The following is a 27,892-nucleotide window of genomic DNA, read 5'->3' on the forward strand; positions in this document are numbered from 1 at the left end:
TTTCTTTCATGGATGACTCTTTTTCAGCATACTGAATAATGAAAAATTATTTATTCAGAAGGAACTTTTACTACAGAAGGAAACTGAATTGTTAATTTGGCATTCACCTTGACAAAGAACACCTGATTACAGTTTTTTTAAAATCAAATAGATATAATAACTGAGGAAGTAACATGGTCAGAGGATGCTCAACCTCCTGGTAAGACTGAAATTTTCTTTTGATTTCACAAATGCATGTTATATATTTAGAAGTTCTGGAAGATAAACATTTTAAAAGTACCAGTGTGCCCTGTTCTTCAAATGGCAATTTATCTTAAATTACGGAAAAATTCTGAAGTTCAGGAAAAATTATCCAAAGCACTGAATTATCCAATTCCTTTTATGTAAATAGATACTTTAAGGTATTTTAAGAATCACATGCATATCAGGGATAATTTTAGCTTGGATAAATATATGTTTCCTAAACTATATATTATTTTGTGAAATAACAGCATGATATAAAAAAGAGTAAGTGATGATAGTTAACATTTATTTAGTTCTTATTATGTGCCAGACACGGTTTTAAGAATTTTACAAGTATTAATTCATTTCGTATTAACAAACATCCTTTGAGATGGATACTTATTATCACCTTCATTGTGTAGATGAGGAAACCAAGGCACAGAGAAGTTTGAATTTGCCGCTAAGTGGCAGAGACAGACACTGAACCCAGGCAGTCAGGCTCTATGGCAAGGTTAAACAGCAACAAGAAACACTCTACATCAATTTTAGCCTTCATATACAAGTTCCAGAAATTGAAATTAATCAATAACAGATGAATACATAAATTAAGAATAAAGTAGGCTATGGAATCATTTCCTCTATGATGGATATTTTGATTTTCAAAAGACAGGCATTTCAATTTCACACTTAACTTGGGTAGGTGGCAATTTAAGAAAATCTAGTTAAACTAAATTTTCTCTCTTACTGTCTGTGGGCAGTTAATGTATAGAAATGTTATTCTAGATATGATATGTGAGGAAATAATCAAATAGAACTAATCAAAAAGTATTTCCATATTTCCAATAATTAATTTTTTAATGTTGTTCATGAATCCAACCATAATTTACAACTTTAGATATATCTTATATTGTTTTAGTTTATTTTAGTAGCCATTTTATCTCAATAAATAGAAAAGTATAGTCAGAAAGATTTATATAGGATGGAAATTAAAATAAGACTTAAAAGAAAATTTGAGAAATAGACTAATAGAATGACATCCAAGGAACCAATAAGGCTAGAAAACATTCTTAAATATATCAAAGCTAAATTTCTGCCCCATCACACAGTACACAACTAGATATTGTTTATTGGCATAAAATATACATCAACGTAACAGTATGCAAAGACTTTTTAAGGAAACATTCCCTTCTCCTTCTTCTAAACACAATCATTATAATCTTTACTGAGATAAGCATTTGTTTACATACCTCAAACATTCTAGCAGCAGTACATCTCACAAGTGCTGAAGTATGGACAACACCATACCATAAAACAGTTAACAATAACTCATGGTAGGCTGGATTTGCACTGAAAGAAAAAACTCAGTGTTAAAAGTGAGAGCCACAGTGCCTTACTGGTGTACTGAAGAATACTACATTTATAAGTAATGTTAATGATAAAAATATTGGCAAAACATATGAAATTCTCTGTATAGGTTTAATAGGTTACATCCAAGATTCTTTAAAAAAGGAAGCCACCTTATAAAGGTACAAACTTTTAGCATATTCGAGAATTATATTTTTAGGCTCTATAAACTACAATTATGACAGAAATTTCAACTCTTGAATAGTATAAAAAGTAAAATAAAAAAAAAAAGAAAAAATTTACCTAGGAGGAAAAAAAGAACATTGGACTAACAGTTAGATGGGTAAGTTACATCCTCTGTGGGGCTTAATTTCTACATCTACAAAAACTGGGGAAGCACTATGTGTCCTACTTATGCCATATATTTATTGTAGGATCAAATCAGATCAACTCAAATCATCTATATGGAAAGATAAGTTGGCTGTGAAGCCTATCCAAACACAAGACTATATTAAGTCCAGAAGTCCATTTTCAGTAAAGACAGAAATAAAACAATAGCAGCTAAACGATGTGATTATAAGCAGGATTAGGCAAATCAAATGGGACAGAAAAAGGAGCTTAATGAACTGGCTCTCACTTTGGGCTCCTTCTTCAGTTTTGGAAAACTAAATTTTCTTCAAATCTAAACTTTATTTCTCTAACTGCTTCAAATAAAATACGTCTGTACTCTTTCTCCCACTCTTTTATTGCAACGTGTTGATTACAAAGTATTAAGAATGTACAAATAAGCAAAATCAAAATCCAAACTCAAAACAAACAAAAATCTTAGGCCTTAAACCAAAAGATTTGGTGTGTATGCCAATATTTTTAGATTCAAACTATGTATTCTATAAATCCAATTTTAAACTCTATATGAATAATAAAAAAAAACTATAAGCTATTATTTTTACCCCAGTTCCACAAAAGAAGCCTTCAAGCTATCAAGAGGAGCGTGAGATAATGAAAGCAGGGTCATTACATCTTCTAAGAATCCAACTAACAGTTTTCGGTCTTCTTCCTACAGAGGATAAAGACTGATAATAAATTTCTAAGAAATTAAGTAGAACTCAAATAATAATTTCCTACCTGTAGTTAGAAAATTTTACCAAACACAGGGAAATATCCAGTCTTAGAAGCATTTTAATTAAAGATATTTATTAAGCATATCTATGACCACAATGGTATGAGGACAAAGACTACCTTGATTCATAGATTTAGACGTACTGTCCAATATGGTAGCCACTCACTACATGTGGTTATTTATATTTAAATTTAGATTAAAAATTAAGTACAATGAAAGATTCAGTTCCTTAGTAGCACTAGTTACAATTCAAGTGCCTAATTAATAGCCACATGTGGCTAGTGGTTTCTTTATTGGACAGCTCAGAAATAGATTATATCTGCTATTGCAGAAAATTTTATTAGACAGTCCTGCTTTATTTTTTTTTTATTTTTTATTTTTTTTAATTTTTTTTAAATTTTATTTATGATAGTCACAGAGAGAGAGAGAGAGAGAGGCGCAGAGACACAGGCAGAGGGAGAAGCAGGCTCCATGCACCGGGAGCCCGACGTGGGATTCGATCCCGGGTCTCCAGGATCGAGCCCTGGGCCAAAGGCAGGCGCCAAACCGCTGCGCCACCCAGGGATCCCTAGACAGTCCTGCTTTAGAACATAAAAAGGTATATTCTTTATTAAAACTTATCCTTACCAAATTTAGTTCTCATTAATTTTGATACTAAATACTTAAATTCAAATTAGTAAAAGTTATCTCCCTAAGAGAAAATCTGTTTTCAAAAAATTATCTTTGCAATGTCTTAGTGGTCAGAAGCTACATGCTTGTTGAAATGTACACTACTGTGTGCCTTAAAGAAATAGCCACATCCTGGACTTAAAAAATAATCTATATTTTCAAACTTTAATAAACCATTATTTTCATAATCAGAAAACACTTTTTTCTTGTATCATATTCTATCTAGAATATATTAATAAAAGAAACTTTATTTATTTTTTAAAATATTTTGTTTCTTTATTTGAGAGAGAGAGAGAGAGTGAGAGCAAGAGGGAAAGAGAGAACAAGGAGGGGGAGGGGCAGAGGGAGAGACTCCCTCACAACACAGGGCTCTGTCCCAGGACCCTGAGATCATAACCTGAGCTGAAGGCAGAGGCTCAACTGACTGAGCCACCCCAGGCGCCCCAAAGAAATTTTACTATAGAAACTTGTGAAGAAAATGTCAGTTAAATTAGAAACATTAAAAAAAAAAAAAAAAAACCCCGTATGTTAAATTAACCTGAATCTATAAAGGAAGGGAAACTGACATTCTATCACAAAACAAATGTATAAATAAATTAGAGGAAAGTTTTCTGTTATTAGGGATGTATTAGGTCAACAATAAATAGCTTCTGAATATTAATAAATAGGTCTATGAAGAATACTGGATTGCCACCTACCATTTTTTTTAAAATATATAATCAGATTCATTTAGAAGGAATACAGGATTGACAAAAGTAATAATCAGCATGAACAATGAGAGCAGTTTTAGAACATGATTGTACTTATTGTAAAGCTTATTAGGACACTGACACACTAGCATCAGAGCAACGATGGAAGAGATTTTACTCAATTTTAGTTGCCTAATATATCAAAAACAAAGTATACAAAGAATTGGAAAACAAATAGTAAACCTGACAAACCTAAAGTGTGAGATAAGAGCTAGGAAATATTTTTTTTAAATGAGTAGAGATTCTTCTAACTTGAAATTTTAGTATAATCCTATTTCTCATTTTTGGAACCTCAAGACAAAAAATAGTTTTTGTTTACTAAAGCAAACAGGGTAGTGATTTGCTCTAAGAGAAAATTTTGTTTAGTAAGAAAAAAATTCTTTTAAAGATTTTATTTATTTATTTGAGAGAGAGAGAGAGAGAGCGAGCGAGCATGAACATGCATGAACGGTGGGGAGGGACAGAGAGAGAGGGAGGAGCAGAATCCCTGCTGAGCAGGGAGCCCAATGCAGGGCTCGATCGCAAGACCCTGAGATCATGATCTGAGCCAAAGGCAGATGCTTAACAGACTGAGCCACCCAGGTACTCTGTTTAGTAAGAAAAACATTAACTGCTGGTAATGTGCTTCCTAAAATAAGTAACTCTGGAAGTCTATGAAAGCTACCTCAATTCACATTTTGTAACTAGTTGAGAAGTTCTTATTTCTTTAGATATTGGAACTTCACACAGTGACTCACAGACTTTTTCATTTATTTGACAAATCTGAGGGCTTTGCATAAGGTAAATCTTGTATTTGGTACTTTATGATGTTTTAAAATACTATTTATTGTCAAAATCAACATACTAACCAAACTTCCAGAGGTTAAAGAGAGAAAAAAACTGATCTGACACTATGCTAGTACAGCTTTCAAAATTAAAGAGAGCGGAAAATGGTACACATACTATTGTGTCTGGCAATATGCTGAGATTTAATCTCCATGAATTGAAGAACAACAATACAATCTATTAAGGCTACATGACTTAAAATATCTTACACACAGGGATATTCTGTGAATATTCATATTCTGAGGCAGTCTTTAAAACTAGTGTAGAAATGTTTAAAGGAAAATTGTGCTACTTTCACAGAATTAGAACTTCTCTTACAAGGTATGTGTTACTGTAGGAGTAGATCTTAAAATTGTACGACGACTCAAATCTACTTTGGAAGAAGAGTGCAGTAAGTAAGATTTGTTATACTTTGAATTCAAAGGGCAAAAGAAACCTTAGGTAGTAATAGGGAAAAACTCAGGAAAAAAGGTTTTCCTCTTTCATTCTTACACTCTAATTTCTACTTATTTAAAAGTAATCTCTACATCCAATGTGGGGCTTGAACTCATGATCCTTAGATCAAGAGTCACATGCTCTACTGACTGAATCAGCTGGTACCTGTCACATTCGAATTTCTAAAAATGCTTTATCAGGAACCCATACTTTTTCACCTAACTGGTGGGAGTGCCTCTTACTTAAAAATGCTTGGTATACCTTAATATAATATCATGTATTATTTCCTTAAAATAAAGTAGAGTGTGGTAGTCTGTTATACTGGTGAACCCCAATGAACCATACCTCCTAGTTCACACTCTTGTTTAGTTCCCATCTCTTGAATTTGGGCTGGGCTTGTAATTTGCTATAACCAAGAGAAGACAAGAGATGTGCTAATTTCAGGCCTAAGCCCTAGCTGAGCAGATACTTTCTTGCACTCTTAGGAGCCCTGAGCCACCATGTATTAAGTCTGGCTCTGCTGCTCCAGGGGTCCTGTGGAGAGAGAGAAGCCCGAAGACTACACGGAGATGGAAGCTCAGTCACCCTAGCTGACCCTCCTTCCAACCAAAAAGTTGAATGCAACAACATGAATGACCACCAGCAAGGCCACAAAAGAGAGGCTAAGCTGAGCAAAGCCCATGAGCAAATAAAAGGGTTATAATAAGCCATTATGTTTTTGGGTAATTTATTATGCAATAACAATTAAGAAAAATAAAGTATTATTAAAAGGAACTTTGCTAAAGATGATAAGAGTATAGTATTCTACAATGTTTTGTAATTTGCTCCACCAAATACATATGTTTTGTTTGTTGTTTACTTATAGGAAATTAGTCCTGAAACAAAATGAAACTTTACTAAGTAAGTGTAATCTAACACTTCCAACAAAATATCAGTAAGGACACCATCTATAAATGTATTTATTCAATGCAGTTTTACTTGGAGACTTAAATATATTCTCCACTATAAATTACTTATTGAATAAGACAAATACATAAATTTTATTTTCCTTTATGGGTAACATTTTCACTTGTACACAAATTAAAAAGGCATTTAGAATGATATCTAACATTTTACATTTTCTAGTAAAAGGACTTTTCCCCTTACCTGAATATAACACGTAAGGACTCCTGTTGCATAAATGGGGACAGTAGCTTTAGTGAGGACCCCATTTCCCGCTGAGGAATCTAAAATCATTAAAATAATTTGAAGTCTGAGTATATTTTAAACATAAAGTAAGTTACAATGCCAATTATATTTAAAATTCCAACAGTTACAAGGTTTACACATAAATATCATCATTACTCTGGAAAATAATTTTGATTAAAATATGTATCCAATGGTTTTTGTAAAACTACAACTTAATATTTTTATAAAGCTGTTAGCATAAACATTTTTGATAGATGGGAAAGAACTTTAATAATCAAAATGAGATGCTATACTTCCATTTCCATACTTAGAAATCAGAGCTTTCTTTCTTTTTTTTTTTTTTTAATCAGAGCTTTCTTAAAGTCTCCCAAGTGCCTGTCTGTGTAAGCGGGTCTCCTTAAATTTTTACACTTTCAATTTATAGTATTCAGTAAAACGTAAAGATACTCAGATAAAAGGAGACACCTAGATATAATATTATTTAATCCACTTCTAGATATGTGATACTACCTAATTTCTAGTAGTATTCTGGTTCTAGAGACCCTCCTGCATTTATAGGGATTTTCAGCCAAATAACTTCAATTATTTCCAATGGGAAAATTCAGGCTAAAGCAGCAGAAGAGGGGAAAGCATTTAATCACAGGAGAGTATCCTGTGGCTACTATAAAATAGGAGATAAATTCACCTGTAGATGATTTCAAAAAAGCAATTCTAGAGATGACATGACATTATAGCACCAACACCTGGTCTAGCTTATTGTTCTGTAGGCACTAAGTGCTTTATATTTACTTTTATGTGCCCCCCCAAATTTTTTATTCCTTTTTTCTCTTTTTTTCCAATGGTTTCAAATTCTTTTCAGAAAGTAGTAATATAAAGAAATTTAACTAACTGCCCTGAAGGAATTATAGCAAAAAACAAAGTTCCATTTTCACATTAATTAGTCTCTGAGATTTGTTTATTCTCTTAATAAGAGTTTTTTTTTTGGGGGGGGAAGAATGATGATATTGGTTGAGTGTGGCTATTGGTATTTGAGAGTTAAATCTCAGGTTAGGAAATAAGCTTAAATTGGATTCATAGATACAAACTATATATACAGGGATTAATAATCTGTTCCTACGTGAACAGCTAAACATTCAGAGCTAACTGAATAATTCTAACAGCTGTCAGTTTCTAAAATATGTAAGTATTCTTCACTAATTTATCATCAGAATTAATAACCAAATAGATAATACCAACTATTAGGCATTCTAAACATTAACTCTTTAAAATAAAAATTTTAGAAAGCATTTGTCAAAAAAAATCTCATGTTTCAAATTTAAAAAGATTTATGTATTCGTTTCTCTATCTCTGAGGATAGCCCAAGATGGAGTTTTCAAGATCACTCAAATCAAATCACTGAGATAGGACTGGACTCAAATAAGAATTATCTATATATCCCAAATTAACCAAGTTAAAAACAAACAAACAATCAAACAAACAAACGAAAAAAAAAAAAGAAAGAAAGAAAAAGAGGGAGGTCATACATTTTCCTAACATCCACACAGAAATGAGTTCTTAGGCCAATGGTGCTATAACCAGACTTTTTTTTTTTTTTTTTTTTTTACATTTTTTAAAATTTAAATTCAATTTGCCAACATACTTTCTTTTTTTTTTTTTTTTTTTTGGCCAACATACTTCTGAAGACAGATGAGTGAAAACTACCAACAGAGGGGCTGCCCATTCAAGAATGTAGCTTCCATTTTAAAAACATATATGTATACCTTACATTATCTTCCACTATAGCTTTAATTTCAAAAGTTTTAAATAACTAATTATAAATTAGAGGTCCTATATTTTACAATTTTCAGTATCTTGAATATACCACTCAAACCTACCAGGGTACAAATACTCAGTTTGAGAAATAGAGCCTTAGGTCGATTTGATCACAAGAAAAGTAGATATCTACAATCAAATTAACAAAAATTAATCTCACTAAAATCTCAAAAGAGATTAGATGTGACAAAATTATAAAATCAAGAAATAAATTTTCCTTTTTACTTGTACTTGCTAGTCCATTTATGCAATTTGCATATAATGAATATAGTATTTTTCCTGAGTGAAGCGATTCAATTGTTTTTAAAAGTAGTAACAATGAACTTACCAATGTTTTCTTCAGACAGTCTTAAAATCTCCTGAAACTGAGGTTTTACCTAAGCAACCCAAAGGAAAGATCCAAAAAGTTTTAGGTCCAATGGATCAATTGATGATTAAGTAAATAAAATAAACATTTTACTACCACCACCATTACTACTACTACTAATTTTATTTATTTATTTAGCTTTACTACTACTACTATTACTACTATTTGTTTTATTTATTTTGCTTAACGACCATTAGGGTGGTTAAAAATATAACAATTCCTAAGAGGCTTAGAATAAAATAAGAGTCAAGTTACTGAAAACACCTTTAGAGAAAAAACACTTTCAAAATCAGTTCAAGTCAGTAAGTATTTTCTCGAGGGTCTTTGGTTTCCTTCACTAAATTAAACTAATTTCCAAGATGATTTTCAGTGTTTGAAATTACTATCTCCTAAAACTAACTTGATGATAGATTATTTAGGTAAATATTATAGGATTAGAAAAATTTGCTTAAAAGGAATAAAAAGGAAATTCCATTCATTTAAGGTATTCAAGAAGTAACATGTTCATCATGTAATATCTATCTGCTTAGATTTTTAACTTCCTTAAAATTTAAATTCAAACATCAAATGCAGAATTTAATTATAATTTAAGTTAGAGTAAATGCTTATTTCCATTTTTTATTATTAATATTACCACAGATTTCAGGCCACTGAAGCCAACCACTTACTGCTAAGTGCTAAAGCAGACTCTTACTACGACTGCTCCTACTATTTTTTTTCTAAGATAATAGCTATTTCTTTTGGAGATGTCAAACAATTTGCTTGCCAATGTTGATACCAATAAAATCAAAGTATATTTAATAATTAGAGGCTAGTGAAAAACATAAAATGATCCTGTTTCTTCTACAGTGGCATCAAGGGCTAGTTTTTGCCCTCCTGCCGGCAGGCCAGGCATAACAACTTACATATTCAACTTAAACTGCGGTGAAGCCCCTTGTTAAAAGATTAATCTATAGAATCATATTTATAGAACAAATTCTATATTTACAGAACTTCATTTTACACATACCAAGAATAAGCCCAGACAACTTAATTACTATAAATTACAAATATAATAACATTTAATATAATATCCATTTTCTGAATTTTATCCAGTCTGCAATACCAAACTATTTTGCTTTAAATGTTTCAATAACTACAAAGTAATAGTTAATAGTAAAGAGCTGAACAAAATTCTTACCTTTTAAACACCTTGATTAGCATCTAATTGTATCAACTATATCTATGTTTTTTTACTAATTAGGTCTCTAAAGAACCGTCTTAATAACATGCTAGCAAGACAAATGGATTAAATAGGAAATTGGGATCTAAGGACATTCTAGTTTTAATATCTAAAACTATTAAATAACCTGGATGTGTGAATGTGACAAACCATAGGGTTGCTAGCAACTGAAATACGTAGCATTAATCTCAAGTGTCCACGCTAGCCAAAGAGCTGGTATCCTCACAACAAGTTTTCTGGATAAACTACTTTGGTTCCACAATTGCCTGAAGTTTTGACCAAAGTGTGCTGAAAAAACACCCGCCCCCAGAATCTGGGACAGATGGTAAAGCAGGAGAAGCATATCAGAGAACTGCAGCTGAGTTCCCTAACACCAACTATGCTAGAAATATTCAAGACATCCACAGTGAGTAGATCTCATATCCAACTCTGGATATAAATTAAGTTTAGGCTAAATCATCTGAAAACCAATAAAGATAAGAATATTAGTGACTAGAATTTTCTTTTGCTATCATAATTTTCTAAGATATTAAAAGATAATTAAAGGAAGGGCTCATGCTTTTATTTACTCTGTTACAGCATTAATTAACATATTACATTTCTATATCTCTTGCACATAAGAAAACACGGAATACAAATTTTTACCTTAGTGTTTGTAAAAATTTTGCCAAATGTCCGGCAAAGGCGCCAGAAAAATCTGGAGAATTCATGGACACAGGCAGTTGAAGTAACATTAATTTTGCCAACTATTTCTATAAGTTGTGGCAACCTAAATGTGAAAGGAAAGAAAAATAGGCAGGGGATACACATAAATTACTGTTTCCTTGCCAATTTCTGAAACAATGCAAATCTAACAACTCTCTCTCTTTTTTTTTTTTTTCTGTAAAGAAGGCTCCATGCCCAATGTGGAGCCCAACATGGGGCTTGAACTCACGACCCTGAAATTAAGACCTGAGCCAAGATCAAGAGTCAGATGCTTAAATGACTGAGCCACCCAGGCACCCATTGTTTTTTCATAGCTAGCAAAACTGCAAATCAAAGGAGTGGTTTGGAAAGGTTTTAAGTTTATATTCTACAAACGTCTTCTCTATTTATTGCTTGCCATAAAATATAATGGAACCTTAATGGTAGCATTCTAACTATGGAGTTAATGAGACACAAATCACTGGATTTGATGCTTCACATAGGAGCTTGCCTAACATGGCAACTGTTTTAGCTTCAAAATGAAAATCTGGATGTAGTTTAAAATCCATCACCACTATTAGACAACAACAAGGCAGCAGACGGGTCCTTTTGACATAATAGAGCAGCACCATCCTCACAGATAAATAGCTACCTATCTAGTGTATAAATCTCCTCTCCTATAGAATTTTACCACAGATAATGCCAACTTATGTTTTATTTTTTTATATTTTGTCCCTCAGTGCCAAGGTTAAACATAGTGAGCTATGTTCCATTTAACTTCTAGATGTGTACCAAATGAATATGGAGGCAGTAACTTACAATTGATTGACAACCCATAGTAAAGTCTCCCAGCCTGTTGTACCCTCGTGTTCCAGCTGGTAATCATAAAGTTGTAGTAGCACTGCCAATTGCTCACGACTTCCAATTATAGTAGATACATCTTGAAGAGGCGACATAGGCCGAGGGAACCTAGTCACTATAAATAAAAGAAGCAAAACAAATCATGTAAAAAATGGCAATTTGTGAAATTAGCTATTCTGTCAAAAGGAAACTGAGATTCTGCCTCCTGATATTTAATTAACTTATTATTATAAACTTCATCATTTTTATTTTTAAGTAGGCTCCATACTCAGTGTGAGAGCCCAATGTGGGGCTTGAACTCACTTGGGACTCTGAGATCAAGGTCTGAGCTGATTTTAAATGTCAGACGCTCACTCAACTGAGCCACCCAGGTGCCTCCAGCTTATTATAAACTTTAAATATAAAACTGAAATATATTAATCAAATAATTTTAAGAAAAAAATGAAAAATTCTTGTCACATCTTAATGAATTTAGCAAATCTCAAAAATTAAGGTTTTATGAGACTAAATAGTTAAACAAATACTGTAATGAAGTAGTTTGCTAATGAAGAGTAAAATTTCATTTAGGTTAAATTAAAATTGGCCCAAAGATGTTAGTTAAAATATGGATTTGAATTTGATTAAAAAAAATAGAAATGACTGTAATTCCATCAGACTGTTTATAATAACAAAATAGTAAATATGATAAAATGTTTCCTTTAGGGAGTAAGAAACGAAGATTAATAGTGGAGAAAAAAATGAATCCCAGAGAAGAATAAAATAAAATACATTAAAGTTTGAGCCGAACAGATTTCTTAAGTATTTACTCTCCAATATTAAATGCTTAATTAAAAATATTCCCAAAGTTTGATAAACATTAACTTAATATAAAGTGTTAAAACTAGTGACCAGAAAGATAATGCAAAATGTACTATAAATATTATAACCAGGTTCCCATGTATATACTTAAAAAATCTGGGGGAAAACTAATGAATTTTAAAATTATGTAAATAAAACATGAAGATATAACCAGCATATTTCAAATTTGCAAACATCAATAAAACTTATGATCCTACAGATCATAATTAGATCCCAGGTTATTAAGAGAACAATTCTTGATGGCTATTAAATAACAATACATGCCAACAGCTCATTAACTGTTAGTTAGCTCCTAATTGCCTAACATCTACTATACAGAGGCTAATATCCTAAATGACACAAATAAATATGCAGAATTATCTCAAAATATTTTAATGGCCTAATGATTTACTATTAAGCTTAAGAAAACATGAAATACACATAATTTAAAAAATGCTCAATGACAAAATTAAGATGTTATTGTCTTTCTATGCTGCCCAAGACTTTAAAAAATGTATTAAGGACAGATAAGGTCATCCCTTGCTAGCCAAACTCTCCTATTTGTTATCATAATATACCAACCAACAAATAAATGAGTTTGGGTAACATGGTATTTCTCACTATCTGGGGTTTCTGCTTGAATTTTCACATATCCCAACCCATGAATCAAATAGATTTGGACTGTGAGGGATATTTGTACTTCATAAAGAAATGTATCATGTCAAAGCATACCTCATATAATTTCAAACGGGGTTATATCATACTTGTCACAATCTGCTATACTAGGATAGAATGGATGTTATTCCTTCAAAAATACTAACAAATTACTGAAAAATAATGGAATAGTTTAAAGTAAAATAGGTATGTCAAAATTAACTACAGGGAAAGTAAGTTCTAAAAAGATATAAAGGTAGGTCCAACAGAAGCAAAATAATGTCAAGAATAACTCAATTATTACAGGTAAGTAATTAGAATGGTTCAAGAGTCTTAAAATATTATTCTGTTTAACAGAATTTTTAAAAATGATTTTATTTACTTTGATAGAGAGTGCAAGCACGAGTGGGGGGGCAGAGGGAGAGGGAGAAGCAGACTCTCCACTGAGCAGGGAGCCTAGCACAGGGCTTGATCCCAGGACCCAAAACCTATGGCAGAGGCTTAATCTACTGAGGCACCTAGGTGCCCCTATTTAACAGGATTTAAAAAAAATGTGAGCATCTAATTTATAACAATATAGAAAGGTCCCCAGAATGCCATTTTAACAGGCTGGCAAAATACCAGCATTTAATGTCAACAAAATAACCGCAATTATCCAGCAAAATAACAGCTTTTATGACTCTGTAGTGTTTCCCTTTCACTAGAATGTAAGCTCTATGAAGGCAGAAAGTTGTCTATTTTATTCATGAATGATCCCATGTTTATTTATTTTTTTTAAAGATTTTATTTATTTATTCATGAGAGACACAGAGAGAGGCAGAGACACAGGCAGAAGGAGAAGCAGGCTCCCTGCGGGGAGCCTGATGTGGGATTCGATCCCAGTAGCCTGGGATCATGACCTAAGCCAAAGGCAAATATTCAACCACTGAGCCACCCAGGTGCCCCGATCCCAAGTGTTTAAAATAGTGCCTGCATAAATATTAGCTAATGCTGTAGAATAAATGGATAATAAAAATATCTGTGTGGGTTAAAAAGATTATTTTGGGCATGATGGCAGACATAATTACAAGAAAAGGTCACATAAACACTAGAACAAATATATTCAGGATGTTAAACCAGTTGTTTTTGACAATTTTCACCTACTCTCTAGCACATGCCTAGCAATAGGTAACATTTAAGAGTTACTTATTAAATACATGAGTGAATGAACAATAATAAGTGTTATGGGTTGAACTATGTATTCTCTGCATGTTGAAGTCCTAATTCCTAGAACCTCAGAATGTGACCTTATTTGGAAATAGTGTTGTTGCAGATAGAATTAGATAAGATGAAGTCATAGTGGAGTCCAGTGGGCCTCTAGTCCAATATGACTGATTTCATAAAAGGGGGAAATTTGGGGGCAGCCTGGGTGGCTCAGCTGTTTAGTGCCGCCTTCAGCCCAGGGCCTGATCTTGGAGACCCAGGATTGAGTCCCATGTCCGGCTCCCTGGATGGGGCCTGCTTCTCCCTCTGTGTCTCTGCCTCTCTGTGCGTGTGTGTGTGTGTGTGTGTGTGTGTTTGTGTGTGTTTCATAAATAAATAAATAAATCTTGTAAAAAGGGGGGGGATTTGGATACAGATATAGACACACACAGAGGGAGAATGGAATGTGAAAATGAAGGCAGAGATCAGGGTGATGCATCCATAAGCCAAGGAATAACAAAGATTGCCATCAAAGCACCAGAAGCAAGGAGGGAGGCATGGAGCAGCTTTTTCCTCAGAGCCATCAGAAGGAACCAACCCTGCTGACACCCTGATCTGAAACCTCTAGCTTTTAGAACTGTAAGACAATAAATTTCAGTTTGTGGTATTCTGTTACGGCAGCCCTCACAAACCAGTATGGCAAGACAGAAAGAGAAAGAGAGGGAATTAGAAAGATAGGAAAGCCCCTAGGCAGACGAGGACCCTTAATACTTGAGGGAGTAGAACCTGAAGCAGACAGCTGTGAGTGCTTTAGGAACACTTTTCTTAAAAGTCTGAATTTTCCTTCTCCTCAATAATATTTTAAAGTGTTAAATTAACTCAACTCCATCCATTCTCAATTTTTCCAGTACAACAGACATTCAAAAGTGTACACCATTTTTATGCTGTGCTTCATGTATTCCTGGACACTGCTTCATATCCCAAAGATTAAAGGTAGCCCAAAGTTTACTTTATATGAAAACTGCAATTCTAAAAACATGAAGTGACTGCTGATTTTCTCAATGTCGTAATCCTTTTGTCTATCAAAAGCCACTGAGAAGCATGGACAATTTCATAAATCTGACGAAATTGCAAAGAGACCTCATACAGAGTAATAGCTGGTCTACAGTCATTTATCCTGGGGGTTGGGTGCAGTGGGTTACTAAGTGCCATGGATTAAAGGTCACTTACTAGTTAGGTGGACACTGAGATAAGAGAATACTGGCTTTTGCTATTAATGTCACCAATTTCTGAAATAAGACATATTCCTTCTTTGGAAGAAAAAAAAATCTGCTGCAAATGCTTAGATTCCTGTCAAGGACATAATGGAAAAGAGTACATTTACCTTCCCCTACTGAAAATAAGATGAAACAGGTGGGGGAGAAAAAAATATAAAGAGAGTGGAAATGACAAGCTTCATAAACTGGCACTACTAACTACGCAGTGATATTTTCATTGATTCAGCTCTATTAATGAAAGAAAACTTATTTCAGCTGCTGGAAATAAGGGTTATAAGAAGGACTATAGATTAAGAATGGAAAGTACAAATATTATAAAATAATACCATGAGGCCTATTCATAAAAGATGAAGCCAGTTTACCTTAGCTGTCACACAATCTAAGACTACGAGATTCCACACGTATATCTTACTAATTATGCTGTCATATAAAGTAATTTTTAGAATTTTCAGTGAAAACCAATCTCTGGGAAGCTAAGCTACTAATATTCTACATCTTCCTTCCACCATATAAGTTTAGTACCTTCTATCTGTGGCACTTCACCATGAAGCTTGGCTTTGCTGGAGAAAGGTGCATTCCGCAGAACTAATGCAAATAGAGATGGGATCAAGGACTGCAAAGCAGAGAGATACATGTGGAGCTTGTGTTCATCCAGCCCGTGTTCTCCTTCCTGAAACATAAGGAGGTGTAAGCTAGCTTTAGTTTCCTGAAATTAGGTATTTATCATGCTCTTCCTTTCTGTGGCAATGAATAAAACATTTAAGGATCTGTATGGTAGACTCACGGCACAACGGCTAATGGAGATGTCTATCAAGCTTTTCTTAATTTCTCTAAGTACACGAAATGTGGCACTATGTAATACGGAAAACTTTATATGGGAAACTTTATATGGAAAACTTTAGAGTATCAGTCCTTTCATTTGTGTGAAACTTCTTTTATAGGACTTTTCTAAGAGGATCTCATCCTTTCTTTTATAAGTTAGGATAAAGAAATTAAAGTGAGCCACAGGAATCATTTTAAATGTTCAACTGTTAAACCAGGAGCAGCACTTACTACTTTCCTTCTCCTACTTCTGATCTCCTTTTACAGATTTGGTGGCATCTGTATTTGCCAGCACTGAAAGCACTTTAAAATAATTCAATGCACAGATGAAATGTAGGAGAAAAAACTTGAAAAGGAAACAAAAGACAGAAATAACAGAAAGAAAAAAAAGAGTAAAAGGATAAGTATGGTACACAGAAACCAAATGTTAAAGTAGAAAATAGAATTATTAGAGACAAAAGTGTTCACTTCTATTCAAATCCACCTAAGATACTACCACTATGTTATAAAATAACAGCTGAGTCAGAGATACCAGATAATGAGTTACATACTATCAAGTTCTAAATTAGTTCATCTATCAAGTTCTAAATTAGTTCATCTCTTCATGGAAGAATTACTAGCTATGCTGGATACTGCAGATATGTTTAATAGCAAAATAGAATTAACCATGTTATGAAATGGAATAAGAAAAACATAGGTATGGATAATTCTCAGGTAGAAGGACTGCAAACCTTTAAAAAAATATTTTATAAAAAATTTCCTAGGTTTTATAAAAAGGAGTACTTTGGTCTAATTATCTATAGTTTTTTTCAATACTCATTTTGAAATTTACAGGAAAAACAGCCCAATTAAAAAAATTAAATACATGTGGATACATATAAGACTGTCTACACAGTAGTTGCTATGCAAGAGCCTTCTAGATTCTTTAAAATTTGGGGGGTGGAAGGGTTGTAAGACTTTGGTATTGGTGATGGATATCTGTCATTTGACAGCTGAAAGACCCTGGGAAGGTTCCCTAAATGCTCAGTTTCCACACTGAAACCAAAATATAATTTCAAAGAGTTGTTAGAATGAAATAATATGTTTTACTTATAAGGTAGCTACTGTAATGCACATAATAGACATTAAAGAAATGTTAGTTTTTCTCCTAAACTTTGAAAGGGACTTTTAGTATTAAAATTAGATCAAGAAGTTACTTTTTTTTCCCTAACTTTTCTTCATTTCTTTTACTTGGGAAAAAAAAGTTCATTTCAAGAAGTGAGGAAATGAATGAGTACAATGAAAAAAACCACACAGTTAAAGCATTTTGACATTGGATAAGTAAGAAAGCTTTAAGTGACTAATATTTTAGTTATCTCTGTATTCTGGGAACTTAAGATATGTTACCTAAAATCTTTAAATCTTCAGAAGAGACAGGAGGAGCTAGCTTTCTGAAAAATGCACAAGTGAGTTCCACAAAGGTGCTACTTCATGCCCTTTCTTGTTTGGTTTTCGCAAAACAGAACTTCCTCAAATCTCTCTTGGTTCCAGTCCAGTAAAATCTTTAACTGGTAAATGATTAGAATGTTCAGCTAAGTGGTACTTTCTATCTTTGCTCCCCAACATTCTTTCAAGATGACTTAGTATATACACCCTTTACATTTCTATAAACTGCATACATAAAGAAAGCATTTACCCTGAGAAGTTTTTCTATCTTGTTCAGTAATGTAGGTATAAGATGAGACTGTAAATTTCCAAGTTCTGTAGTCCAGGCAGCATAGGCTGGTAAAAATACTTGATGAGTTGCACTAACTACTCTTTCTGAGGGATCACCCAAGGCTGACAGCAACAATTCAAAACCCTGCCAAAAAGAAACAGGTAAAAATTTTAAAATAATGAACTCAAACAAACAAAAAACTCAATAAAAAGCAGTAAGTATACACTGCAGTACATTTAGAAAACATTTTAAGAAAGCAAGCCATCCATAATCTTATCCTTCCCATTTCCTTTAAAGAAAATGTCATGTATCCATTGATACAGAAAACAAAACAAAAAGATGGTAAACATGGCATGCTTGTAAACATGACATGCCACAAAACTATGGCAGAGATTGTAGATGAATCCTAGTACTTTCTTCTGAACTGAAGAAGTAAAACGAGGCAGATACTGCAACTGGTTAAAACTGACATAACTGCCATCTCTACTACAGATTATTGGGTAGTGAAATCACAGATTTGGAATATCAACTTATTTGGAATTTTATAATGGAGCAAATGGGGTTCACTCTGAAAAACATACCTGTTGATATTTGTCTGGATCATCAATGTATCCCATAATGATACCAAGGCTTTTGATCACAGCTTCTCTTACTAAATCTGCCTTATCTTCCATTAACATTTGTTGCAACATTGAGAGAACTAAGGAGCTACGGATTTCTTTCTGAAAATAAACAAAAGCAGTTTTTCCTATTTATTTTACACTAATAGCAGAAAAGCATAGAAAATATTAAGACAGACATCCACATATTCAAAATCCAGATTAAATATATTTGCATTTTGCTGTTTTTTTTAAGTCTTCATTTTTCAAAGGCATAAAGCATTAGATACAGCTTGTTGGACTCTCCTCCACCCTCTTCCCCTTCCTCCACCCTCCTTCTCTAAAGGTAACATCTACCTTGAACTTAGTATTAATCGTCTCCCAGGATGTTTTTCTATCTACTAAATATGTGCAAATCCTTCAAATCCTATAGCATATAGTAGCAAACATTTTTGGCAAATCAACAAAGTCAACACACTGCTAGAAATGGACAATGACTCTTCTTTTTTTAAATTTTTAAAAAAGATTTTATTTATTTGACAGAGAGAGGAGTATAAGCAGAGGGAGTGGCAGACACAAGGAGAGGGAAAAGCAGGCTTCCTGCTGAGCGGGGAGCCCAACGCAATGTGGGACTCCATCCTAGAACCCTGGGATCATGACCTAAGATGGAGGCAGACACTTAACTGACTAAGCCATCCAGGTGCCCAGATGACTCTTCTACCAATACTCATTTAACTCAGAGAAGAATTTTCAGAGTTTTAATAACAGGAGGGATTACAAACATCATTCCAGTAATCAAAAAGATTTGTCTGGGGTAGGAGTGTGGTGGAAATATTCTAAAATCCTGGTGTTCTCATTTTTTAAAGAACAGAGGAAAAAAGTTTCAAACAGGATGATAAAATATGAGAGTAAACTTTAAAAATACTTCAAAGGGAACTGCATTGCTATTCTTAGATGCTACTCTTTAACATAATATCAACCACTGCTGATTTCACATAATTTTTTTTTTTTTGGTTAAAGAATGTTTTGGCCTAATTAATGGCTGAAAGTAAAATAAAGAGCTACCATTATACAAATTCTTGCCCTTCCTTCCCTTCTCTGGACCATTTTTATAATTTGATCAATTTATAAAATTCTTCAAATCTAAACTTGTTTAGAATCATTTCACATCTAATGGTTAGAATACTAAAGACAGATGATGTGATCATTTTCATAAATTTACAGTGTGACTTTAGTATGCAGAGCAAGGTCTAACAGTTATCTTTAAATGACCTAGTTTTTGCTTTGATTTTTTAGAAACAAAAATATATATAATTTTAGCAAATTTTGGTCACATTTAGGTTGGTGAATGTGTATTTTAGTACAGCTTCACTTACTTATCCTTTAGGATAAAAGCTACCCAAAAAACTGCCTTGAAGATCTTTTTTTTTTTTTTTTAAGATTTTATTTATTTATTCATAGACACGGAGAGAGAGGCAGAGACACAGGCAGAGGGAGAAGCAGGCTCCATGCAGGGAGCCCGACGCGGGACTCGATCCCGGGTCTCCAGGATCACACCCCAGGCTGCAGGCAGTGGCAAACCGCTGCACCACCAGGGCTGCCCCACTGCCTTGAAGATCTTAAAAAGGCTTCTGGATTGGTATCAGCCTCAGCAATAAGATGGAGGTAAGTAAATTTCAGCTGGGTATTTGTTTCACATTGATCTGAGCTGAGGTCAACTGTGGCAGTTAGCTTGAGTATGCTAAAGGGAACCCACAGGACAAATCAGGAGGCATTACTCCGTTTAAGCCATGACCACACAGAGATTTTACTGTTATTAACGGCGGTGGGATATAAGGCAAGTGAAGTGAAGATCAATGGAGGAAACATTAAGTCTATTATTAATATTGCTTAACATTCTAGTATCAGGGCCAGTGTAGAACAGCTCATTTATCCTCTTTGTGCATGTGATGTTCACCTGTGTCTTGGAACAGTAAACAAAAGGATGCTCAAAACATACTCGTGTGTATCTATCTATATGACCTATCACAACAATAAGATATCAGTTTTCTCCTATAAGATAAGAAAATATTAAAAAAGATTTTATCATGTCCAGTTACTGACAAAGGTATGGGAAAACAGGAACTCCAATGTATTGATGACAGGAGCATAAATCTGTGTTATCTTGGTTGGGGCCAATTTAACACTGTCAAAAAAATGCAGATGCTTGAAGAAACACAGAATGTGGAGTTATTAACAGTAAAAGAAATTAAAAAATACACAGATACTCACATAAGAACCTATTAATAGTGTTTGCTGTCAGGAATACAGAATATTATACATAGTATGATTAATTTGGGGTAAGAAAAATTCAAATATAAAAATGCAAACTGGTATATGCATAAATTTTTATCTTCTCTAAGAATTAATTAAAAACTATTAACAGTAGATAGCTATCTTTGGAGAGAATGAGTAGGTAGGTGCCAGAGAAGCAAAGTCTTCGCTTTTCATTTTATTCTTTTCTATAATGTAGGAAAATTTATTTTTAACAAAGTAAAAAAATATTATTACTGGGAGTGAAACTATGGACTAATCTTTTTCTAAAATAAAAAATATAAATTTTACATTTAAAAAAGACAACTGTTTGAGTCATGGTTTCTCACTCTTCACCAAATATGAGGTTAATAGTAAATGTAACATAAACAGCTTATGCATTATCATACAATTTCATTTTTTATATTGTTTTTAAGAATAATCTTACAAAACTGATCATTTAAGGCAGTGGCCAGCAAACTTTCTGTGAAAGGCCAGATGGTATATACTTTTGGCTTTGGGGGCTATGAGGTCTCTGTTGCAACTATTCAACTCTATTGCTATAGTGTGAAAGCAGACATGGACAATACACAAACAAATGGGTATGGTTGTGTTCCAATAAAACTTTAATTTTAAAAACAGGCTGTGGACTAGATTTGGTCTCCAGGCTATAGTTAGTTTGTCAAATATTCCTTTAAACTATGGTTGTTTAAATTAAAGTAACTATGATATCATCTAATTTCCCTGCCCCCTCTAAGCCCTGGACCTATAGGAAGATATTTAAAAGAGCATATAATACGACACAACTGACAATATTAGGAAATCCAATTTTTTTTTTTCCCTTAGGAGCAGGAAGAAAATATTACCCTAAAGCGTTAGCAAGGGGAAGGTGGGGAGAACTTTGACTTGGATCTTCTTTTAAATTGAAATGTGCACTTCAAGGAACTTTTGACAACCACAGGAGATAATTTTTTTTTTTTTAATATTTTATTCATCCATTCATGAAAGAGAGAGAGAGAGGCAGAGACACAGGCAGAGGGAGAAACAGGCTCCATGCAGGGAGCCTGATGCGGGACTCGATCCCGGGCCTCCAGGATCACGCCACAGGCCGAAGGCCGCACTAAACCGCTGCGCCACCTGGGCTGCCCGTACAGGAGATAATTTTATCTTAAATTGCTTTACTGTCTGTTAGCTGTTTTCCAAAGGAAAAAAAAAATCATCCCTGTATAGCTTCTTGGAATTATCTTGATTTTTCAGCAATTTAAGCTCTAATTTAGTCCTATGTAGAGGAATGTTACTATAGTTTTGAGTATATATGTGTGTGGGTACAGATAATTTTGTATTTTCTTTGGAGGTGGAAAAGGAAAATAATTTAAGCTGTGAAAATTCTTAAATATTCATTTTTGTAAGTTGTATAAAAGAATTTTGTTAAACCATTGTCAAAAAAATGGGGTCCTCATCTTTTCAGTGGAAGGAATTAATGAGCACTGCAATTTGGGTGGGTAGTATCTACTGACATTTATCATATGAGAAATTTAAAAATAACAATAAACTCATTTAACATTAACATATGTCATTTTAATGAAAATAACTTTTTAGAGCAAAAAAATTAGTGAGAAGAATGGTGCTTTACATTTTGGTACAAATCACTTTAATGTCTAACTTAAATGCAAACAGATAGATTCTCTCATCTGCTCTGCATTCAATTGTTATAATATATTGTTTCAGTTGAAGTTTTTAAGTCTGGCTCCACAGAGACATGTAATTGAAAAAGGAAATATTTTAATAGCCTTTTGTGATAAGAATAGATATTTAAATTCTACACTAAAACTGGACAAGTAGTGGTTTCTTAAAGGTTAGATACAATGTAGAATCTAAAATCATGATATGGTTCTTTGCTAATAAACTCTAAACTCTGCATATTAAATTCCACTGGTCTACCTTGGACTTTGTCTCTATTTCTACCCACCGGTGATTTTGAGTAGTATGCTTTGGCCATTTGGGAAACATTGTACCACAGACTTATTCAGAGGCTCTTCAATATTGACACATTTTATTATAATCTCAAAAAACCACTGTTGTTAATATCACCACTGATCTCAGAAATGTGTTTGCATACTTAGAAGATGCCAAGCCCATGGTGGGAGATAAAATTTTCCCTAATTCTTGTTCTTATTCAAAAGTTCCAATTTTATCATTGGCAATAAACATCATCTACTTGTTTTTCCTTAAAGTAACAGGCTCATTTCACTCATTTTCATAAAAATGTCTGCTAAATATCCAAGTCTGAATAATCAGAGCTTGTGTGTGTTTGGTCAAGTAACATCAGTATTTCATGAAAAAGGTAGCTAGTTTAGTTGACAACTCAAGCAATTTGAAATGCTTTTTCTGAAATAGCCATTATACCTCAAGATACAGCAAAAGGGCTTGATAGAAGTATTTTCTATTTCGTCACACAAAATATTAAAAAGGGTCAAAATTTAGTAGAATTAATAATTTTATTGACTCATCAAGCTTATTTTTAAGTGAAACTGGCTTCTGAGTGCATGGGAGTGCACAATCATTATCAGTATATTTTGAGGTCATGGCCTTGATCAGTGCTAATGCACTGGCATTACTGCCCATTTTAGCTTTTGCACCAATAATGTAAATGTTAACTCAGTAAAAAATGAAAAATATTTTAATATTACGGAAATAGTTTTTACCTGTTGGATCTCTTTGAAAGGTTCTCAAGTAATCTCCCAGAGTCCTTGAACCACAAAGTTTGAGAACTGCTGGTAATTTAATATATTTATGCTCATGCAAAAGAGTTAAAATACCTATCTGTCTGCAATGGCATATTATATCAACGTGAATCTTTTTTCTTTGGGCTCTTCTTTCTCTATTAGGATAGCATGCCCTGAGAGAATCTGAATTAAAATGTATAAGTCACCTGAAAAAAAGGTTTCTCTATTATTAAAAAGGAAAAAGATTTTTAAGAAAAAATAACAATTCTTACAGGAAGGTAAGGTGCCAATGCTCCACATGATTCTGCCACAAGTAGTCGTCTTTCTGGGTATTTGTGGTTAATCTAGAGTAAAAAATAAATCAAGCATAAACAATATAACCACCTTTCCTCCAACAGAGAATTACTTCTCATAACAAATCCTGTTAAGAATGCAATAAAGCTTCTTTTCTTTTCCACTTCTGGGAATCCCTGTGTGGCTATAGGTGGATCAGGAATAAGGGAATCAGAGAGCCTAAAAAATGAGGTCACAAGAGTTATCTGTTAAAGCAAAAAGGATAAAGCAAAGATGAAAATATGGCAAATAGTCTAGAGATGTGGGCTTGCCTATAGCTAGGCTTTCTTTGGGTGTCAGAAGTACCTTTCTCCAGCCCTATCAACATGAGTCTATTTTTATATTTGAAAAACCCAGCTTCTGGTATTATAGATATGGCTTATAATATGTGCCAGGAGTGACTCATCAGTTCCCTTTTTTAACTAAGGGATTAGGGAGTAAGTTAATCAATGACAACCAGAGCCCTTAACCAGTGATGTGATTTTGTTTTTAAAGTAAGCAAACTTTAATCCATTCCTGTTTGTATATGCAAGATGATGGGGTTTTACTGTTGTGATGACTACACTGAACCATAACAAAAAATAACAAAAAAAATGACACATACTGGGTTTTGTTCCCATATGTCTTCTTCATAGAATATAAATCTTTCCTTGACTGGAAAAGAAGTATATTTGTTCTCATATTCCCATATGAAAAGGTGACATAATTCATTAATGTATTGGATGCCTAAAATTAAGAAAAGAAATTACATAGCAATCCACTGGGCAACAAACTGGAGGTAGCTGGCTAGATAGATCCCTGATATCCATGTTTATTCAGGTTTTGGAAGAGTTGGTAAAGGTGTTTATAACTAACATCTGTAAACTAAATTTTCCAGAAACAGTAACCTCAAAGCAGAATGTCAAAGTATGCGATATAAAAACTTTCATTTTGCTTTTCTAGTGTAGCTCATGAGTCTGCATACAAAAATCAATTGTATTTCTCTATATGGCAACAAATAAAAAATAAAATTAGGAAAATTCTATTTATAATATTATCAAAAAGAATAAAATATTTAGGAATAAATTAAACAAAAAGGGGGCAAAAACTGTATTCTGAAAACAACAAAATATCGTTGAAAGAAAATTTAAAAGGATAGAAAGACATCCTAAATTCATTGATTAGATGGCTCACTATTGTTTAGGATGGCAATATTCTCCACATTGATCTAAAGATACAATGCAATCCTTATGAAAATTCCAGATGGCTTATTTGCAGAAACTGACAAGTTCATCCTAAAATTCACATGGAAATTCAAAGGACCCAGAATAGCCAAAACAAACTTGAAGTAAGAGAACTATGTTCAAAAGGTTAGAGTTTCTTTTTAGGTTGATAAAACTGTTCTAAAATTGATTGTGGTGATGGCTATATAACTCTGTGGATATGCTAAAAAACACTAAATTGTACACTTTAAATGGATATATGGTGTCTGAATATCTCAATAAAGCTTAACAATGATAAAAAGGAAATGGAAAAACTATTAGAAATAATATGTATCTCTTAGTAACTGTAAAGAATTGTAAATTCAAAACGGTATATGCTGTTTCCAAGCTAATCTGACTTTCAGAGATTAGAGCCTCACCCTAAATTTAGTATGCACTATAATCTACAGTTGACATAAGGGACTGTCAGAGACAAGAGGATCATATATAATGTTCACTTTACATATTTAATCTAGATAACTCCACTAAATTTTAAAGAAAAAAAGTGAATACTCAAAGAAGTTAGGAATAGAATTCTAAAGGACCATATGCTTTTGTGATAGTCCAGAGACCGGTACTGTTTAAGAATAAGTGACTATGCTATTAAAAATAAGGCCATGAAATCTGTCTTTAGAATTAAGTAATCCATCTTTTTTTAAGACAGATAAATAAGCCATTTAATGACCTAAACATCAAGTGTAGAAGATCAATGATTATGAGTTTCCCACAGGACTGCAATACTAAAATTCAATAAAAAACCAAAAGTATTGTTAGTAAATGGGTGAGTTGGATTAAAAATACAAAAAACTCCCACATCAATGGTTTATACTTTGTATTCTGTATATATCTGCAATATACACAGACATTTAACACATATACTATTTCTATTACCCAACCTCACACACAAACACACATGGACTCGTTCTCCCCTGAACCCACCTCAGGGCTTTTGTATTTATAGTAACTCACTTCATTCAGATCTTTGCCTAAACATCCCTTTCTCAGAATCCTGCTCTAACCACCCTTTCTAAAATAGTATTTTCTATAACTCTTTAACCCTTATCTTCCTTTATTTTTCTTCATAACTTATAGTAACACAAGACATACCATTTATTTGTTTACTACTCTCATCTCCCCACCAAAAGGTCTTTGTCTTTTGTTCACCACTGTATTTTGTTCATTACTGTAAGTAATGACTGCAGCAGGACCTGGCACTAAAACTAGTGTTTCTTAAGTATTTGTTGGAAGAATGAAGAAAGAAACTAGTGCTTCTTTAAGTATCTGTTGGAAGAGTGGAAAAAGCAAAGCATCCCAGAGCATTCTTAAATGCTATGAAGTTACTGCGCTGGACTTCAGAAACAGTAGCATAATTTAGATCCCACATATTTCTTAATAGCATTTTAAAAAGAAAATATGAACACATAAATTAAAATACAACAGCTAGGGGAAAACCCAATATAGTTATTTACCTGTTCCCAACACTGCGGTAAAAGTTCAGCTTCTACACGTGTTGGTCCAACATGACGTGCAAATGCCACACAACCAGTCAGTATCATTTGCCTGAAAAATAATATAAATCAATCAACAGTTGTACTTGCATTAGAAAGCACACCTTTCTAAGGGTTAAAAAGAGCCAGCTCTGCAATTCACACAACATAAAATATTTTTGTACAACCAAATTAGATTTTTCCAACAATGGACTAGGCTACCACCAAGAGAATGAGTTCGTTCTTTAAGACTCCTTCCTCCAGTAGTGGCAATACCATTTGTGAGACATTGTGAAGGGATTCTCTATTGGCATGAAGCCTAATCTTATAATCTCCTAAACTACCTATACATGCATTCTGAGATAATACAGCTAATGCTTCAGCTTCTAGACACTAAAATAATCAATGATTATTTCTCCAATGTTTCTATAATTTATTTTAAAAATATTTTATTTATTTATTCATGAGCAACACAGAGAGAGAGACAGAGAGAGAGGCAGAGACACAGGCAGAGGGAGAAGCAGGCTCCATGCAGGGAGCCCAAGGTAGGACTCAATCCCAGGTCTCCAGGATCACGCCCCAGGCTGCAGGTGGCGCCAAACTGCTGCGCCACCGGTGCTGCCCGTTTCTATATTTTAAAACTATGGTATTGCATTAGTAAAATGTTATTTCTTAAATCAGAATTTTATACACAAGATAAATGTGGTAGGTAGCTTCTGACATGGCTCCCAGGGATGTCCATCTCCTGATATTCATGCTCTTGTATAATTCTATATCCTTGAGTGTGTAGAATGGACCTAATGATTTGCTTCCAATGGACAGAGAAATGGCCAAAGTGATAGGATGTCACTTCTGAGATTAGGTTATGGATAGGTTATGGAAGTCTGTAACGTCCATTTTTGAAGCCCTCTCTACTATCTTCTCAGCCACATGCTTTGATGAAGTATGTGGCCATGCTGGTAAGGTCTATGTGGTGAGGAACTTAAGGAAGGTCTGGCCAAAAGCTGGTGAGAAACTGAGGCCTTCAGTCCACAAACTCATGAGAAACTGAATCCTGCCAATGATCAACTATTTGAGGAAGCACAGAAACAAATCCTTTCAAATTGAGCCTTGACAGAATCACAGTCTCTGCCAATACTTTGATTATAGCCTTATAAGAGACCTAGAAGCAGAGGACCCAGATTAAGTGACACACACAAACTGTAATATAAAAACAAGTGTTATTTTAACCCATTTTCTTTTGGAGTA

General features: G+C 33.6%; 1 protein-coding gene across 9 annotated transcripts in view; it reads right to left on the reverse strand.

Annotated features, from left to right (window-relative positions):
• The window catches only part of RELCH (RAB11 binding and LisH domain, coiled-coil and HEAT repeat containing), a 110,437-nt gene that overhangs the window by 29,371 nt on the left and 53,174 nt on the right, over nt 1–27,892 (reverse strand). For all 9 annotated transcript variants that reach the window (XR_013376063.1, XM_077891147.1, XM_077891155.1 and 6 more), the window contains 11 exons: nt 26,627–26,717; nt 23,856–23,927; nt 18,548–18,688; nt 17,946–18,110; nt 15,971–16,118; nt 11,457–11,613; nt 10,599–10,722; nt 8,693–8,741; nt 6,511–6,590; nt 2,517–2,623; nt 1,470–1,569 (listed from right to left, as the gene is read on the reverse strand). Coding sequence is in view for 8 of the 9 variants with exons in the window: in XM_077891147.1 (XP_077747273.1) it covers nt 1,470–1,569; nt 2,517–2,623; nt 6,511–6,590; nt 8,693–8,741; nt 10,599–10,722; nt 11,457–11,613; nt 15,971–16,118; nt 17,946–18,110; nt 18,548–18,688; nt 23,856–23,927; nt 26,627–26,717 (1,234 nt within the window). In the remaining variant the exon portion in view is untranslated. The remainder of the gene's footprint in view (nt 1–1,469; nt 1,570–2,516; nt 2,624–6,510; nt 6,591–8,692; nt 8,742–10,598; nt 10,723–11,456; nt 11,614–15,970; nt 16,119–17,945; nt 18,111–18,547; nt 18,689–23,855; nt 23,928–26,626; nt 26,718–27,892) is intronic.

Source organism: Canis aureus, chromosome 1, assembly GCF_053574225.1.
Source record: "Canis aureus isolate CA01 chromosome 1, VMU_Caureus_v.1.0, whole genome shotgun sequence".
NCBI lineage: Eukaryota > Metazoa > Chordata > Mammalia > Carnivora > Canidae > Canis > Canis aureus.